The 20,161-nt window shown below is 40.5% G+C and overlaps 1 protein-coding gene across 2 annotated transcripts in view; it reads left to right on the top strand.

The window, feature by feature from the left end:
* Positions 1–20,161, top strand: part of nsg2 (neuronal vesicle trafficking associated 2) — a 40,794-nt gene that overhangs the window by 9,876 nt on the left and 10,757 nt on the right. For both annotated transcript variants that reach the window (XM_061055191.1, XM_061055192.1), the window contains exon 3: positions 3,260–3,370. In XM_061055191.1, coding sequence (XP_060911174.1) covers positions 3,260–3,370 — 111 coding nt within the window. The remainder of the gene's footprint in view (positions 1–3,259; positions 3,371–20,161) is intronic.

The raw sequence follows: 20,161 nt of genomic DNA, 5'->3' as shown, positions 1-20,161 counted from the left end.
CAAGCTTTATACCCTCTTGGGGTTAAATTGTATATATATATGAATGTTTTCCAAGAGAGTATTTGGTCCTGTCTTATCAGAGATGGTTTCATCCAAATTAATAGATTTCTGTGAGCTGCTTTCAGCTTAAGGTCTGTGTTAATGAGGCAATGTTGATTGATGGCTACTTTATGAAGTAATATGAAATAAAGGATCACAAAGTACAGGCAGGGAAAGAGTAATGAAGCAGCATAACACGCCACTATGTTTAAACCCAAAGGCTCTTATTGTGAAATGAGTCAGAGAATGGGCGAGTTGATGCAAAAATTGAGACATTAGTTATTATGACTATGACAAGCCTGATGCCCGGTGTTTCTCTCATCCTCCTCAGGGGTCTAATCAAATCCACTGTAGTCAGAACACCTACTGCGGCCTTCAAATGTTAGATAAGAGCTCTGTAGAGCGGGCTGCAGTTCAGCCATTCACAACGTGCAGCGGCCCTGTGTGCACAGCAGTTTCTGGCTTTGTCTCAAAGTGACGGAGAGCCGCTCAGAAGCTGCACAATTAGCCACAAGGACACAGAGACATTGTTCTCGCGCTCTCCCTCCACCTCTCCCCTGCCTCGCCATTTGTACAACTCTCTCTGCAGCCGCCCCCGTCCTCTGGAGAAATTGAATATACAGAGAATACACAAAGCAGCAGGGATTCTTTCTCTGTTCAGTCCATGCAGCGATAAGGGTGAAAGCAGCTCTGTAAGAGCAGCTCTTCTGTATAGTTAAGGCTGCAGTGAAAGAGGAGATGATGCTTAAGTTGGGGAGACAAGTTAATACAGGTTTTTAGGATTTAGGGTTAGGACTTTTAAATGTGGATTGTGTAAAGGTTGAGAAGATTATCCAGATAATTAACTGAAGGTAGGTAGATATGGACAAAATTCATGATGAATTACATGCTGAAAATAGAGAATAATTATGCTAGTTTAGGCATATTACTCTGTTACTGAACTAGGGTGTACATTGGAAAATGTTTTTAATGAAAACACATCTGTTGCACCAGAATTCCAGTAGATTTTTTGGATTGGCTTAACACACTTTTAGCTCTATTTTTTTTATAGCGTTCATCTCTTTTCTAGTCTTCTGACTACTCCAAGAAGTGCTTTTACACCACAGGCCCCACCTGCCCACTCACACACTGATGGCAGAGGCTGCTATGTACGGTGTCCATCAGTATTAACTAATCCATTAATACACATTTACACACACCGCAGACAAAGCAGCGGGAGCAACTTGGGGTTAAGTGTCTCGCCAAAGGACACATTGGATATGTGGCTGCAGGAGCTGGGGATTGAACTTCCGATCTTCTGGTTGAGAGACGACTTATGTTACCACTGACCCACAGCATTGAAAATATCGCAATTTCATCATTTTTGGATGATAAACACTTAAAAGAATATTATTAGGCATCAGCCCAAAGTGAACATTTGTTTTATGATCTAGCAGGCCGATAAGATGAAACTTTGATTGTGTATACCCAACACAAGCCGTTGATTATCTACTGTAACACCTTTCACAACCTTTAAAATGTAAGATTAAAATATGTTTATAACCTTCGAGCTTCATTTGTATGATGATGTCTGCTTCTGGCCGTTGGTCATCACAATAAAGATTGAGAACAATGTATATTCTGCAAAAGAAGAGAACTCATGTCTCATAAGTTGGTGGGGGGAAAACATTTACATACAGTATATCGTTATTGTCTTTGGTAATAGGGCCAAAGTTAGTTGGTATATATCTGCCAATTGGTTCTTAGCAAAATACGATATTATGCATTTCCTGATAAAGTCAGTTGCTGAGAAAGAAATACAGTTAAGATTTGAACCTGAACTGTTTATTGTAAAAATCCAGTTAGGTAAGATAAACATTGATAAATAAGAACATCCTCATTAAATCCAAGGGCTGCTTCAAGACTTCAACACTTAATCAAAAAACAAATCTTTTTTTTTTTTTTTCTAAACTGACGTAGATGGTGTGTAAAAATAAGACACGATTTAAAAAAAAAAAAAAAAAAACAATAGTGGATTTGTATAAAAGGTAGCCTCAACTGGAGTCTTCAAATGAACAGAAAATCCCAACCACTTTCCCAATCTAGCAGCTCCTCCACAGCACACAGAAAAGTTGAAAAGTAGATAAACCTTTAGAGTTTTGGTGTCTCTCTCTCTCTCTCCTGTGTCCCTTTGAGCCCTCTAAACCTGTTAGCTTGAGGAGTGTTAGACTGACAGTACTGGGGCAGAGCTGTAACTGCCCTTTCTCTTTTTTTACATGTAGCTTCCGGCACAAAGAACAGTGTTTTCCCTTCAGATTTTGGGGTTTTGGGTTCTGTGCACCAGACATCACTAACAAACAGTGAAGCTCTAACAGATGCCTGGCACCAGTGTTTTCTTTAGAAGATCTATTATATCTGATATCAGTCTATTCTTTACTGTTGTCCAGATTTAGTACAGAAACCTATGCTTTCATCTCTCCCTCTGTCCTTGCTGACACCTTTGTGTTTGGGCTGTGAACTCATCTCAGCCTCTCTTTTGAAAACTTCTTTGTCACGGCATTTCTGCTTTATCATACTTTCTGTGGAAAAACGTCTGACCTCCTGATGGGTTTTCAGAGTCTGTTCTTTTGTCCCTTTCAGGCTCGGTAGCTCTTATGGGGGTAAACTTTTCTTTTAACTCATGTACCTCAAATAAACTCCAGACTACTGTTTTTAAATGAATAAAATGTCTAACTGAGAAGGATATACAAGAAAATAACACGGTATGTAGTTTAGATTATGGCCTGTGAGCTTTTACCTGAGCATGACTATTTAAACTGGACATCATATTCTTTAAAAGAACGTGTACTTGTTCATTTTGATACAAGAAGGGAAGCAGTAAACACTCTTACCCCCTTGCAGGTATTAAATTATGGACACAAAAACCTTTTTCAATAGGTTAATATCAATAAGTTTTTCTTTTTTCATTTTCCATTTTTTTCCTGCTTTTTTTGACACCTTGGAATTGTTTCCCAACTGCAGTGGTTATGTCACGTGTTTATCATTTACATGATTCTGCATCTTGTTTTCTGCTTCCTCAACATCATTGTCTGTTATTGTAAACTGTGTCAAGACCTCTGAGGGTCCATCATCTGATATGACCAACCTTTTCTACAATAACATCGGCCTACACTTTTGTTTTGGTTTTCAGCATCCCCAAGGATTAAACGGCTTAACTGTAACCTGTTTGCCTCCTCCCCAGGTGGTGGTGAAAACTCGCACGGAGTACCAGACAGAGAAGAAGAGGCTGAAGGTGCCAAAGGTGGAGGAGTTCACCATCAGCTTCACTGACGGTGTGTCTGAGAGACTGAAGGTAAGAATTTGAAAACTTGTTTTGAATGAAAACTAGGGATGTTGGCCTTCTGATCTGATAATCAGGATCCAGACTGGCCCTGATTCTAAGTAGAATGGGGATTAGCTTTGAAGTTAATACAGTTTCTTTGTCAATGTCACCATTAAAAAAGCATGTTTTCACTATAATTTAAATTCATTAATCAGGGTTTTTGGTTTGGTCCCTATTGGCTCATTTCCTGGAATCTGTTTTGGAGGGGAAAAGTTGGATCAATCATACTGTAACTGATGTATGTGTGGGTTGAGATTAAATTTGTCATCATGACTTTAATTAGAAACAGGATATTTATCCATATTACATTTTCCCCGTAGCTGACTCTTTAGTTTAGAATAAACTCAAACATTTTGCTCTGCATGCTGAGTGAGGAGGCAGAGATGTACGTAAGCAGAACTGCTGAAGAACAAAATAATAATGTGAACATGTCATGCAGGCACGGCAGCTCTATCTGTCTTGTTTTATCTCTACATTTCTTAAACATACACTCAACCAGATGGTTTCAGGTGTACTCCAGATCAGTACATAAGTCCAATTTTAGAATAAACACCACTCCAACATTTAGAGGACAAGTTCAGCAAAGAGTAAATTTAGCCCTGCTTCATCTGCAGGGGGCACTGACATCCACACCACCCAGAAAAGGACCTTTAAATTATTTCAACACTGTTTTATTTGTCATATAATTGAAGCAAAGAGCTGAGTGTTTCTTCCAAATGACTTCCCTGGCAAACACAAAGACAGGTGACCTCAGCTGTGTGTGTGAATCACTGAGGTACCTGTCCAAAAACATCAGCATCACCAAGTCTGTCCAATTCTGCTGTCAGTATGGGCGACCAAATCGAGCGTGCGTTGTCATGGCAGCAAAGAAAAATGTCTATCCTGAAAAAAGAGCGAGATCGAGGAGAGAAAGTAGCAGAACAGAGGTGTGAGCGTAAATAAGATGTGTAACAAATAGTCTGAAATATCCTCCAAAGTGAGGCGGAGCAGAATAAGATATCAGACAGCAGAAGAGGCTCTGAAATCTGTCTGCATGAGACCTTGTATTTACACGCAAACGCCCACTCACACACACACAAACACACTATAATAACTGGAGCTGTGTCAGAACACGCAGCCGGGGCTAAATTAAAAAAACGTTGAAAAGCATTGCTATCGGTATCTAGGAAATGGCAGCATCCATGGACAATCATGTTATAAATCCTCCATTAAGAGAATGTATTTTAAATTCCTGTGGTTTCTTATTGTTTGAAAATACAGTCAAAAAGCCTCCAGCTTTTGTGATGTGTTTGAAATTTCACAGGTTAAACATAGAAAGCAGATGGAGAATTCCACCAAGGTGTATGTAATTAACTTTCTTTAAAACAGCATTATCATAAAAGCTAGTGTCATAATGTGGTTCATCATCTGTAAATTCAACTGAGAAAATATGTTTTAAGATGCACTGATTGGGAAATCAGGCCCAACACTAACAAACATGTATTTAGTCCCTTTCCAAAAGTTAAATAAAAAACATTCAATATAAAATAAATAACTGAACTGTTTTGAGTCAGTCATTCCTTCTATGAGCACATAGTCTTTAAACATGATCTATAAAAGCCTTTTTAGCCTTACACAACTACAGTACAGTAGCTGTACCTACTCAATTACAATAGGTTTTCAGTACTTACACAGCTAAATAAAAACATCTCTTTTGTATCGGTTCTTGATTGTACAACCTTACCTGTTAAGTCACCGGAACATGTCTTTAAAACTGAATGTCATTATTATTTTTTAAATCCAACATTTTTTTCCCTGTCTTCTTGACAACAAACCACAAATGCTAGCAGCACCAGTTCCCTCTGATGTAATGCCTTAGTGGAGTCCAAACAGTGGCTTTTTGTATCAACCAAGAGCTAGGTATGCTAGTAAGCGATTAGCAAGAGGAAAACTGATGCCACACCATAGTTTGCCAAATGTCATTTAACTTTCATACGTGTTTATGTTTTACTATTCTAATAAATTGAATAACTTAACACAACGTGACCACGAGAAGTCGGCTTTGAAACCAAACTTTGAATAGATAAATGTTTATTCCTGACAGATAATTGTTTTTTTTAAATAGACTGCGTTGTACATGCTAGCTAGGCTGTGCTAATTTTAAAGCACACACTTCTGAATGAACTTCCAGCTGTCAAGTGGCATTTTGGGTAGTATTCTAAGAGAAATCATTAAAATACTCTATGAGGACACTTTACAGTATTTCAGGAGAGGAGACTTCTATTAGTATGACACTACTGAAAAAACATCAGGGAAAATTGACAAAATGTGCATATTGAAACTCAGCAGTGCAATGCAAACTTGTTGGAGATTGTTGCCCATCAGAAATGTTGCCGCAGATTTTGCCGTCATCTTAAGCTTGCACATTGCGTCAGCTTCTGTCAGGCAGAAATGCGTTTCAGTGTGTGATTTTGTGCAGTGTTGGTTGGTTTTTGGATCTCAACTGAACTGCTTGCCTCTTTGCTTGACTGGCAGAGCTGATTCTGCAGGCGCACAGGCATATCCACACACACACACACACACACACACACACACACACACACACACACACACACACACACACAGTGTGCTGTGCAGTGCAGTACAGTGCAAACATTTTGGGATGAAAGCTTGCACATTTCTTTTCTCTTCTAAGCTTCGCAGATTGTGTTGATGGATGAAGAGCTCAGAGTGTAAAATGCTTTAATCTGCCCTCCCTCACCGCTTTGCTCCTGCTTCATGCTTTCCTCAAATTCTTTCCTTCCCTGCCGATGCTCCTTTTCCTTCCTTGCATGTTTTTGCTCACTGCTTTCATATATATATATATATATATATATATATATATATATTTAATTTAAACAGTTTTTATTTGAAAGGCAATGCAGCTTGTTTCATTAAAGATATGCATTTAGTGAATAGGACACAGAACATTTTCTATGCAAGAAAAGCACACTGAAGTAGCACCAAAGGGCAAAAGAAAAACAAAGTTTTTCGTTTGAGACATTTCAAATGAGCACTGCAATTTACCTACAAGAAAAGAATCACATATCACAAACTGTTATAATTAGGTGAAGATAGGCCATAAAATTGGAAATATGACGATGAATTCCTTCTCCCTGCTGCCCCTCATTACCCCTCTAGTCCCTAACCCGCAATTCACACATACTCCGTGCGCGCCGCACCACGGTTTTGCGCCGTTGGACGGCTCGCGCCCATTCACACTGGATCCGTTTCTGGGACGTCAGCGCAGCGGAGCGCACCCATGACACATCACAGGAGAACTACAAGATCCCGCGGGAATAAAGAGAAAAACATGCAAACAACATGTTGCTTTGTCTTTCTGAGGATGCATTGTTGTTCATTCGGTTCCTGTTTTTGACGTAATGTTGATAAAGTGATGAAAAATACGATCGCGAGTCCGTATGTTGTGTTTTATTTTGAAATTGACCGGATGTTCTGTGCGTTTCCTTGTCTGACTTCCTGTCCGGGCTGTCATATTCTGTCCAGCTTGACGCGTGCCTGCAGCGTACTCCGGCGAAAATAGACTCGCTGCGTATTTGAAACGGAGCAGAGCGCAGTGCCGTCGGTGGCACGCTCCGGAGACAGACCGCAGCGCGCCCTGTGTGAACACAATGATTGACTAGAGTCACCGCGCCGTGCACGGAGTATGTGTGAATTGGGCTTAACCCTCCAGGTTCATGTGTCATTGCTTCCCTTGTCCCTCTCCCCCAAGGTTACATGCACACAGAGAAACCAGGTTATTCATATCCCTGTATACATAATAAATACTACTACCCCACTTTCTGATTACTGCATCTTATTTGGGCAAGCCCCTCGACTTGCTCTATGTGTTGGGAAGCCAGTGTCCTTTAGCCTGTTCACCAGAGACTTGAAAAGGTCAGCATTTAAAAACTTTCTCCCATCTAAACTTCCAATTTTATTCAATTCTTTCATCACTGTAAGACAAAAGTCAGTTTCTTCATCACTACAGAAGTAAAAGGCTCTCATTGCTGATACGTCACTTGGCTGAGGCCGCGCCTGCGCAGGCAGTCAGCTCTCCCCTCACTTCTCCTCTTCTTCTGTCCCTCTGCTCCTGCCTTTTACCCTCCTCCCTCCCTCGCTTGCTTTCTCTATCTTTCTGATGGCTCCCAGCAGACCTGAGATCCAGCGTTTTCCCTACGCTGTTTTGTTCCATGACAGAACAGAGCACATGTTTCCCTCCCTCATTAACTAACTAACTAAAAGCTCCCGAGTTGAACATGTTGTACAATCTGAACCTGGAGACGTCTCCAGATGGAGTTTAGTCTGTTGACATAAATAATGTTGGACGAACTTCTTCTCCAGTTTGCATTAGGGCCGGTGAATTCATGCTAAATTATTTTATAATCAAGATGATTAAGAAGAAAGTTGAATGTTAAAAATAAATCAAGGGTTTAGTTCAGATCATCACAAATTAAACAAATAAATTAAATGAGTTGTCATGAGTTCAATATCAACATCTTTACTGCTTCAAGACAAGACAATTGCAGAATTTGTATTAGGAAAGAAGAAAGGTGGTGCATTGAGGTATTTGCAGTGTTTTTGATTTGAATTCAGCTCACGACCTTTGCTGCAAAAGATCTCCTTTTTTTCCCTTCAAATTTTGCTGCAACGCTCAGCTGCAGACGGTCTTCTTGAAGAAAAACGCACGAAGAGCATCTCTGAAAATGAAAACTTGAAGAAGGGAAGATTGGATAGGTCAGGTCCCTCAGGGCAGGGGTCGAAGCTGCAGATGTACAGGTTGATGAAAGAGACTATTCATTTGTACTGTCCTGCTGGGTTCCTGGCTTGATCACTATCCAGAAAGGAGTACTTGGCCTCTTCTCGCCTGGCTTGCGCACACACTTCAAACCCATGTGCACTCACACACACTCCTACAGGACTGACAATGACCGCATGACAGCACCGTGACTGCCAAGCCTAAGTTAGAAGGCCTGTGCAGGTAGCTGCAGGAGAGGCGGCCGTGGTCCAAAACAATTATACCATTATTACCTCTACCTCGCCTTCACATAAAAGCTTTGCTGCAATCTGCCGCCTCCACAGAAGGCCTTCACTGTTTGTCAGGTTGGAGATAATTACTGCTGCGGTAGGAAACCTTGCGCAGCCTCCTCTTTCACGCATTGTTTGTGCTTGCTTTGTGCGGATGACTAATAGTACGCTGATTGTAGGGAGCGTTCATAGCCGTCGTCTGGGCTCAGTTAAACACCCACACAGATGCAAAATCACACACAAACACACACAGGCATCCAAGTGAGCAATGGGGGAACAATTGATCTACCTTCAGCACTAGTACTGTACTGTGAACTCTGGATGCTGTTGAAGGCGGGAGAACATCTGAGGGAGGGCAGGGAGAGGGCGGATGCTTTTTTTTTTTTTTTTTTTACTTATGTGGGAGCAACTAAAGTCCTCTACTGCTGCACTTGGAGTACAGCAGGTGTTATGAAAATACAGTGTGTTTTTGTACATGAACTCCTGCTTTTGCCTTCTTGTTAAGAATCTCCAAACAATTTTATTTTAGTTGCAAAGTATTTTGGTTTTTACAGACTTACCACAGTGAATTCAGGAGTTTTGTTTACTGCTGCAAGGAGACACTGCTAACATTCACTGGGAGTAAAGTACTCTTGTGATAATTACAGGCCATGTTAAGGCTCCAGTGAGGGAAGATAAAAATGGGTGGAAATGTGAACAATTTCATACCCAGCCATGTATGTTATGATTCTATCATTTTCCAACTAGAAATAAACACAACAAATCCCTTGTGAAGTCGGTTAGTGGAGTGGAGTGTCACCACAATCGTTAAATCTCATAAAACCATGAATACAGTCATAATACAGAAGGATTAACTACACGTATTTAATATTCAAAATAAAGACAAAGTAGATAAAATTGTCACCTCCCTCTATTAGGTCAACCAGGAAAGAGACTTAAGTATATACACCAGTATATGCCTTTTGCAGATCCTGCAATGACACACTGTTGGAGCTGCATTAAGTGGCTCTACATGACCTGAGGCATACATGCCTCAGGGCTGTCTGGTACCCGCTCACTTTCTTTTCATTTGAGCATTGGAACTCATTTTAAACAAGTCCTGAGCTGATTAAATGTAGTCATCGTCTTGCAGTATCATTATCTGTACCTCAGCAGTTGTGGTTTTGCCCAAAGGCAGCTTGAAAGTAATTGGTTACAGAGGTGAGACCTGGCACCTTCCCCGGCTCCTTATCTCTTTTTTTTTTTTTACCCCGCTCTTCATCACATCAGTCCTTCCTTACCTTCTCATTGTCTCATAATCTATCCAGCTCACACATTTGTTCTACACTTTTGCCTCCTTTCAACCTCATCCTCTTATTTTTTCCCCCCCCCACGTTGTGTCAAGCCTCGCCAAGAACTGGTGGCAGCGTGCTCACACACTCATCAAACTCAGTTCTGAGAAGCGTTTTACATTACTTCTATGACAAACATTCACACTTCCTGCTCTAAGTGTGCCAGCTATTTTTGGCAGATATTCCCAGATTTCTTGTGCAATATTGGCATCTGATAAAATGAATGGGCCAGATGTGACCCATTGTCTTGGCCAGGACACTCTTGTAAATGAGATTCTTAATCTCAATGAGGTTTTCCTGGTTAAATAGATCGTCAAGCCTCGGAGTGTAAGCAAACTTGAAGTACAAACACTTGGCTTTTACTGTGAGCTCTTGAATCAGTTCAGGCTGTGGTGTTCAGCCTAGGCCTACATAGGAACAAGATAATACGTTATCAGAGTCAAACACAGACAAAGACGATGCTGTTAACAGGCTGTAAGACTTCGCAAATCAAAACTCGCAAATTTTGATGGTGCTGCTAAGTGTTTCCTCACGCTCCAATGAACCACAAACACTGCCTCTGTTAGGTCAGTCTCAAAGCCAACTCCAGTCTGAGTCATTTGTCTCTGCAAAGAGGTCTCCTGTGTCAGCTGGGACACACACAGTCACACACAATGACAGGCGGGACACATCAACAACTCCCAATCTTCAGAAACACAGAGAACAAAAGCGACAGACATGGCCACTGAGTGAGTGATATTTGGGATGATTTATAAGAACAGATGGCTCCGTTCTGCTCTACTTCTTGTTTCAGATCTTATATCAAGCCGCGACTCAAGCAAAGCACACTTCAATCATTGTCTGCATATAAATATCAGCATGTACTATACGTGTACACAATATGTGAAAAAACACAACAAAGACTGACTCCAAGTCCTTTTTTTTTATCTCAAAGGAAGAGAAAACTCAGATTTTGATTCCAGAAACATTTTTTAAACCCATCAAAGATTGACCGTTCTGTCATTTTTACACAACGATGAAGAGACAGCTGTATCAAAAACTCTAGTGCTGCTTTTTATTACTCAGTGGTCAGGGCTTTCCAACACTAAAAAGGATTTCTGAGCCTGATCGATGCACCCTGACAGCATTTAATCTCTTGGCACACGTGTTCATATGCAGGCTGACTTGTTGAATGTTCATTCATCATCAGTTTGTGTTCAAATCCAGCACAGGAAAAAGAAAGACGAAAGATCTGCCTTTGTTTTAGTCACAACACCATCAATTTTACCAGTTGCTACTTACACACAGACAGACAGACAGACACATACACACACACACACACACACACACACACACACACACACACACACACACACACAACACTGGTTGGTTGGTTGGAAACTGTCTGTGAACCTAATTATCACTCATGTCTTGTATTTCTACAGCCAACGGGATATTTCAAAATCTGAGAGCATATTTTAAAAAAATTTAAGGGGAAAATGAGGCCATTGCCCAAGGAAATACTAATTAGTGTCTGGTGCTGATAAAGCAATTTCAAATGATTTCTCAACATTGCAAGATGGGTCTTTTTCAGAAGATATATTCAGACTGTTGCTTAGCTGAGTTGTGTGCTTTCCAGTTTTTTATTTGAAGTGGTTAAGAAGCATAAAAGTGTTGTTGAGCAAAAGATGCAGAAACAATGAGAATGTGTAAAAGGTAAATCCATAAATGTAAGTGTTTGTTAGATGTGTAGACCATGTTAAACCCTGTATTGTTATTGCCTTTGAGGCTGCTCTCCTAAAAACTTTGACTACTACCACTAAACAACATGTGCATCTATTCAAGTGAAAAGTCCCTTGAGTGGATGAAGGATTTCTTAATCTTGTCAGTAAGGACCAATAGCAATGTTGTGACATATACCTTCCTTATTAGAAAGAGAATTACTCTCAGAGGCAGGTGGTGATTGCTGATGGTTGTATCAACAAACATGAGTGCATTTCAGTTTCTTTTTTTCAAAATGTTCCTTTCTGTACCACCTTCTTTTTGTCTCTGTCTTGGTGTGAAAGTCATTATGTACATACAGACCATAAACTCAGACTTTATTGCCCATTGCGACCTAAAACATGTTTCTCATATAGAGAACACACTGCATTTCTAAAATGTTAATAGTAAGGAGATTTTGTAAAATGTTTCTTCTGGCTGAATCTTGATCTGCTTAATAAGGTCAGCATCTGTAATATGTATGCAAACCTTATTCTGCTGTATTTCTGTTTAAGGTTAACCAAACCTGATCCAGATCCTTGTCAGATCTGAATACAATTCAATGTTGTTGCTGGATTAGTCACCGTTTAAAAAAAAAAATGAAATGAAAGGAGAAGGGACAAGATGTCCTTTGCATGATGTGTTTGGCAAAACTTTTAATGAATAAAACTATATCAGACTCCAAAAAGCAAATCCTTGCTGCATCTTCACTGTCAAAAGGAGCATGTTCCACTCAATATGTGCTCCGGCTGCCACATCATAAATGGAGACATAGGCCTGAGAAAACTCCAGGCTTTGATGTTTTCATGTTGAAAAAGATAAAATGAAAAGCGAAAGTGAGTGGTCACTTTGCTCTCGGTCCTCAGCCAGAGTCCTTCACTGTGCTGCTGTTGTTCTGACAAGCTGAGCCAGGGGAGCAATTAGAGTCAGACAGACTGCGGATGACTAGTCTGACCCTCCCCTCCTCCCTTTTCCTCTCCCTTTCACATCTGTCCTTGTCATCCATCCACCTATCTCCACCAAAGAAGCTACTAACACTGTGCTCAGTGCATATATCATCAGTATCGCAGTATCATTTATTGTCTTACTGTTGTACTTATTAATGTTCATTCATCTCCACATCTCTGGCTCACCGCATTTTCTGAACTTTAAAGGTTAACTTCGGTACTTGACCCTCCTTATTTCAAACCTGTGAAATTGTTTAAACAAAGTGATCTCCCCAACAATGATTAAAGCATCAGACAGAATCTCCCACATCATCAATTTCACCCCTAAAGCTCTTTTCTTCAAGACAAATCCTCGTACTTTCCTCTTCCCACTTAATCATTCCCTCTCCAAATCTACCCCTGAACTCACTCTAGAAAAATACAATTCTGTCTGTCAGTGTTTGCTTGTTCAGCGGACTTGTCAAAGCAACACTTCGTTATAGGACATTTTCATTCAAAACCCGAGGCCAGTCTAAGTTTTTTCCATTTTGGCAGATAGGAACACAAATGAAATACCATAACTTCTAATTTTAAAGAAAACAATTAAAAATGTTTGTGATACAGTGATTGGGAAAGGACAAAAGTATAGGACTTAATTTAAATAATAAAACCTTAACTGCTGTTGCTTATTTTTTTCTGTGTCTGTAGAATAGGATTTTAAACATGTTTTAAAAGACCAGGCTCTAAATGTAACTATAGAAGTCATGATCCAGATTGCAACCAACTCCCCTTCAAAGGTGTAGGAGAAGCTACAGTAACCGTAGTACTGAAAAACAGATTCTAGTAGGACTGACACACTTCAGTCAGTTGGTCGATTAGTTGGTTGTTGACCTCTCGTTCGACCAAAATCCCATTGATTGGACAATCACACGTGTTACTTTCAAAGGGAAGATGAGTTTATTCCATTAGGACTATAAGCAGGGGAGGAAGGGAGACCAGCTATACTATTTTTGAGCAAACAAAGCTCCAAAGGCCTCTGTTCTCATCATGACAGCTTCCTTCAACTCAGTTGTCAACCAGCAGGTTCTTAGGTTGCCCCAAGACAGGCACAGATGGTATTCTGGCCACAACTCCTAGCAGCCACTTCCACAGTGTAGGCTTTGAACAGGGACCACTCGGACTCCGTGTCCCCGATCCTTCCCCAGGATGCACGAGAGATTCTTTCAGAAGGTGGCAGTTGAAGATCTCATGGACAGGGCCCTCAGCCAGACGTTTCCAGTTCACCCTAACGACTGTAAACGTTCAGGGTTTCCCACGTCGGTCTGGCAGCCTGCCCCGCCATCTTCTCCAACTCACCACCCAATAGTGTTAAGTTGACATCTCTGCTCGTCTCTTCAACCCAAGTGTCCAAGACTTACAGCCAACGGTCTACAATGGACCCAAACCGACATGTCTGTCCCTGCAGGTGGTGGGCCCACAGGGCAGATATCTAACAGTATCAATATTCATTTTAGTTAAACAAAACAATTTCCTGCATATCCCCATTTTGATTCCAAGTCTTCTTGTATTCTGCTCAAACCTTTTTTCCCCCTTAATCTTTCCTTATATCTTATTATTACTCCACGCACATATGAATATTGAAAAGTCAGAGTTAATAAGAAGTTACTTACATTAAAACTAGCTGTGTATTAAAACGTCATTTACATGTAGATCCAGAAGGTGTTGTTTTCAGTATGAGGGGAAACAATCTCAGTGAAGTATAAAACGAAATGTAGCTCTGGTAAAACAAGAAAGTATAAACAAAGAATCCACAAACACAGGCATGCAAACACACAGGGTTGTCTACATGGTGAACATACAAGCAGGAACATAAAGAGTGCCCAGGAGACTGAGAGCTGAGGAAACATTAGAGTAATGAACCTTGTCTTTTGGTGTAAACAACTCTTTAGAGATGTGCTTAGTCTTCTGCCTGTGTATGTGTGTGTGTGTGTGTGTGTGTGTGTGTCTATGCTTGTGTGTGTGTGTTTGTGTGTGTTTTAGGGGTGGGCCATCATTAATTATATCTCCTCTCTAGCAATGTCTCCATCTCACAGTGCAGGAGCTGATTAGCAAATGAAACCAGATGTTTAGTTTCTCCTCAGAGACGAATTACTGATTCATAATGAGTGTGTGTTTGTGTGTGTGCGCTCGGGTGTTCACGTTATTGACCATGTTTTCAGATCTAATACCATTATCCATTGGTGTATTTCCCCAGAGCACGTGTTTTAGAGCTCTTGTATTTTATATATTTGTTCATTATTATCTCCCTGAATAAGAGGGTTTGCAGAGTTGAATCATTCTCTTCTCTATGCATTTTCATGACCCTTCCTGTTCCTTCCATTAAAAGCTCCGTGCTCATTGTCTCTGTGTGAGCATGTTCTCTTCTTAGAAACGTCTCTTAACCATTGTGACAGCGTGCGCTAATAAAAGCTTTGAAGTTTTGTCACCATAGAGACCTTGCTTAATTGGGATGCATTAGCATAATTAGCATCTATCTCCTGCTGCACATGCACTGACTCATTCGCTGCTGAACTAGTGGAGTCAGTGTGCATGTGAGAGAAAGACTTGTAATGTTGTTCAATGACAAATGACAAATAATTTATGAACACAATTTTACATTTAAAACTCTAACCTTTATCTGTTCTCATTTTTGTTTGTTACAACATTTAACATGTTGGTGATCCAACACTGGTGCTGCTATTATAACACAACTAAATGCAGCTTTTTCCCCCTCATACACTTGTATATATTTTCAAAGCATATATGATGACTTACAATAGTGTCATCCCCTCCACCATTACACTGTACCACCCCCACCCTCCTCCCCAAATGCACCATACCATCCCCCACCACCCCCAAACATTCCTTGGGTCTTCAGTTAAAGTAATAGTGAATGAATTAAAAACATTTCTGGTATTATAAATATAAAGACACCCATTTATATATATGTTTCTATACACACTTAATGGAGCATTACTGAATTAGATATTCCCCTCACTGCAGCAAAGTGACCTTTTCCACTAAACTATAGCGCTATTTAAAAACATCCTCTAAAATACAAAGGAGAGCGTGTGTGCTGTTTAAGTATCCAGTAAGGTCATATATTTCATAATGTTTGGAAAATACTGACTAATGTTGGTCCTTCAAATGCTCCTGTAGAGCTTGCAGGCAGATCTGCTCTCATTTGCAGATCTCAGCTCACCTAAGATCAGAGGAACATCTCTTGTTTTGTCAGGTCGGCATTTTAACAGTTTGTGTTTCCATTTTGTGACGTGACACTTCTCGACAGCAGAGTGTTTGCATTTTCTTTCCCCTCTTCTGAAGCTGTGCTTGTCTGAACCGGATAGCCAGTACCTGAGAGCTTAAATCCCGGTGCGCAGTCTCCTTGACATCCCTCTGCCTTGTCTGAGAAACTCTGCTCAGAGGTAGTGTGTTCCCTGCAGACTAATGCTGTGAGACTCCTCTTTGTTACCCTGAAAACAAAAGAGATCTTTACACTGAGATGCTTTGGGTGAAAAATAAAGTAGGCTACACGGGATAAACATAAAAGTACTGTTGTATTTTAGAGGCAAAAATTCTACACTGTTCTTTACTAAAATTATGTAAAAGCTTGTCACAAGCTCATTAAATACAATGCGTTTAAAACAAATTAAACCAGTTGTTTCTGACCATTTTGGTTATAAACAGTCAATAGCACCACCAGACTAAAAGCCCAAGGACACATTTAAGTATCAGTTGCAACCAATTCTCTTCTTAACTGTCTAAGCTTTTCATGATGGTCTTTTTGTTCTCTTATTTATTTTTTTTTTACAAAGAAAAGGTCAGTTTGAACTATTTATCACAACAGACCCCGCAGGTTTGGATGACTTTCTGGCATGTTTGATATTTTGGTCATACACTCGCACAGTGAGAGCAGATCCACAAGCTGATTCCCCGACTTCAGACCTTTTTCTTTTCTTATAACACCTGCTCAAACTGTCAGACAGCGTTTGGGCGTACCTGTTTTAATGTGTCTTTGCATTCTATCACGAAAGATATGAATTACAGAAATGTTGGCAGGAAATAACGTTGGACTACATGTGTACAGGGAACATTAGTGGTGGTTTAGCTTGCTAGTTAGCTTGTGTTTGTTGGTGTGTGATGCTGAGAGTGTGTAGGTGTTTTTCACATTGTTCGTATTTGGGCCCGGCATATTAAAAGGAAACTTGAACAGTTAAAACAGCCTGTCTAGAACCAGAGCAAGTGAGGACTGTATTGCTCAAGGACACACAGGGATCAAACCTGTGACCCTCAGTTTTCGTTTATTGCTACCCTCACAGGTTTGCTGTCACCCACCTCATTAATTTCATCATTACAAAAGTGCCTTAAGAGGATAAGGGTTGATTTCATTTACATTTTTATGTAGCAGGCTGATCCCTGAGATGTGATGAACAGGCGAGGACCTGGTGTCTCTATTAGACACCTGAACATGACTCATTTCCATCTCCACTCCAGGCTAGATTGCTTGGTTTAAGGTATTAGTAATAATAAGCTGCAGCAGAGAGAAAAGAGGAGTATTTTTTTTCTATTATGCAGTTATTTTCATCCTGCGTCATAGTAGAGTGTCACTTCAACATTTATTTTCATTATCTGCTCCTTTTACTCTTTAGAGTGTATGAAAATAGCACGTAATGACTACAATCAGGGCCCCAGTGGTATGATGATGTGTTTGAATTACTTGTTTTGTTGTACAAAACCCTGCAAATGTGCAATTTTCCACTGCAAACCTCAACCGGAGAGAGGGGAGCCAAAGATTTTTTGCTGTTTTCTTGACAAATATTTTTTCACGGAACACATTTCTCTCAAGGGAAAAGCAGAATTTAGCTTAGTCTTAAGATGCTGTCATTTATGGCTGCTGGTATTGTGCATGCTGGCTCACTGTCACTGTCATGGCTTACTGGGACATTTGAATAAAGTCAGTGTTATTGTTATTGGTAACACATGAAAAGTCAAATGTTGGCTTTGGAAAAAGGTCTAGGACATCCTATACCCCTTTCCACCTTTTCAAACAGTCGCCTGTGGTCTAAATGAAACATCTGTGCTGTGCTTTGGTCAAAATATAACATGAGGAGGTTTGTGACCCTGTATAAACCAGCGCTCTCTGACCGCTCCGTTTTGGCGTGTGTGTCTCTTTAAATGCAATGACCCTCCACTGAGTTTTCCCAGTAGACGTCTCTCCTTTGCTATAGCCAGAAAAAAAATGGTAGACCTGCACAAAAGTTTTGCTCTAGGCTGGGGATGGATAGGATAGGATAGTACTTTATTAATCCCCAGAGGGGAAATTAGGGCGTTGCAGCAGCACAGACAAGTAAGGTCATACAAAATACAAATTAAACAGAATAGATTAGATAAGATAAATAAAAATAGGGGGTATATATAAGTACAAAATGAATGATGAAGTTAACTATGCAGGGAATTGAGACAGTATGTGCAGAGAATGGCAAGATAAAGTGACCAGTGATGATTAAAGTGACTTGGTATGATAAATAGCAGCAAGTAATGTAAACAGCAGAGAAGAGAGGCAGTGTTGTACCACAGTAATGCAGAGTGCAGTTATATAATACAATGTAGTATAATATAATATAATATAGTGCAATATGAACAATATAGTGTAATATAATGAAATGTAATATAATATATAATATAGACTAATATAATAATATAATAAAATATATATAAGAATGTACAGTATATATATATATGTATATATATATATATATTGATGCTAAATAAAAAAAAAATAATAATAATAATACAATGTTAGTAATGATAATAATAATGAAGCAGGTCATGTGGGTAGTGTTTTATGGGGGTGAAGTTTTGTGTCTCGACGGACTGTTATTGTTGTCATAGGCTGCTGTTGTACAGTCTTATGGCAGTGGGCACAAAGGAGCGCCTGAAGCGCTCTGTTTTGCACCTGGGGGAGATGAGGCGTTGGCTGAAGGAGCTGCCCATCTGCCACAGCTCACCATATAGGGGGTAAGAGGAGTTATCCAGGATGGATAAGATTTTGTCCTTCATCCTCCTCTCAGCCACAGTCTCCAAAGTGTCCAGATCAAGACTACACACTACAGAGCAGGGCTTCCTCACCAGCTTGTTCAGCCTGTTTGCCTCACCAGTCTTGATGCCACCCCACCAGCACACCACAGCAAAGAAGAGGGCACTGGCCACCACAGACTGGTAGAAGGTCTTCAGGAGTCTGTTGCAGACACTGAACGATCTGAGTCTCCTCAGGAAGAACAGCCTGCTCTGTCCCTTCCTGAAGATGGCATCAGAGTTGTGAGACCAGTCCAGTTTATTGTTGATGTGGACCCCAAGGTACTTGTATGAGTCCACCCTCTCCACTTCCTCCCCCTGGATGATGACTGGGGCAGGGGGCCTCTTCTTCTTCCGGTAGTCCACTACCACCTCCTTTGTTTTGCTGATGTTGAGCTTCAGGTGGTTGCTTTCGCACCATGTGACGAAGCTCTCTAACAGTCCTCTGTACTCCTTCTCGTCGTCATCAGTGATGCACCCAACAATGGAGGAGTCGTCTGAAAACTTTTGGAGGTGGCAGGCACTAGAGTTCAACCTGAAGTCTGACGTGAAGAGAGTGAAGAGAAAAAGGCGCCAGAACAGTTCCTTGAGGTACTCCAGTGTTGCTCGTCACCACATCAGAGACACAGCCGTCGACTCTGACATACTGTGGCCGGCCCATGAGGTAGTTAAAAGTCCAAGCTGTGGTGTCAGGGTGCAGCTGCATATCCAGCAGTGTGGCCCTCAGGAGGCAGGGCTGGAAGGTATTGAAAGCACTGGAGAAGTCAAAGAACATGACTCTCACAATGCTTCCCTGCTTCTCCAAGTGTGACAGGGAAAGTGATGGAGGTGTGGATGGAGGGATGGCATGTTGTAAGACTTATGCAGACCACAAAAAAAGGACTGGATGAGTTTATTTCACATTTTGCGGGTCGGTAGACACTCAAATATCAAAAACACTGTATAAGTGGATTTTTCATAATATGTCCCCTTTAAATGATTAATTAAATATTCCTTTGTACAGCTAATACATGATTGTTTGTCGCACCCCGCTGAACAGGAAACTGTGTGTTTCCTGTACTTTGAGTTTTTTTGTCTCTTCTAACCTGTTGTTATTAATGTGGTTGCTGTTTTTGATTAGAAGTATAATTGGTGGGCACACTATTTTAAGGATAACATATCTTGTAATTTACCCACACGTAACCTGAATTTTAGTCCTATTGAAATTGGTCATCTCTTTTTTATGTGTCCTGCCCCAAAAGGTAGCAGAACAATTACATTTTTGCAGATATAAATACAACATAAAACAATTGATTGCAAAACAAAAATACTAATTCTGGATCTGTATCCAGCTCAGTATGGAAAGTACAGATATGATGTAAAGTGTATAGCTGAAGAATATATGCAGGTATTATCCCGCTAGTGTGCCTTCCCCACTTGTCCTGTCCTTCACTAAAAGTCAGTGTAGTGGACATTTAATGTTGAAGCCTTTCCTGCAATCTAACCAGTGACCTTCAAACGTTTTCTTTTTTTTAATGTATTATTTTAGGGCAGGTTTTCTCTCCGCACTAGCTCCTCCTGTCACCAAGTTCATTAATTTCATTAATCAACAAACCCCCCTAAAG

The sequence above is a fragment of the Labrus mixtus genome, chromosome 14 (genome assembly GCF_963584025.1).
Source record: "Labrus mixtus chromosome 14, fLabMix1.1, whole genome shotgun sequence".
In the NCBI taxonomy this organism is placed as follows: Eukaryota; Metazoa; Chordata; class Actinopteri; order Labriformes; family Labridae; genus Labrus; species Labrus mixtus.
This window is presented reverse-complemented; position numbering and strand designations above follow the sequence as displayed.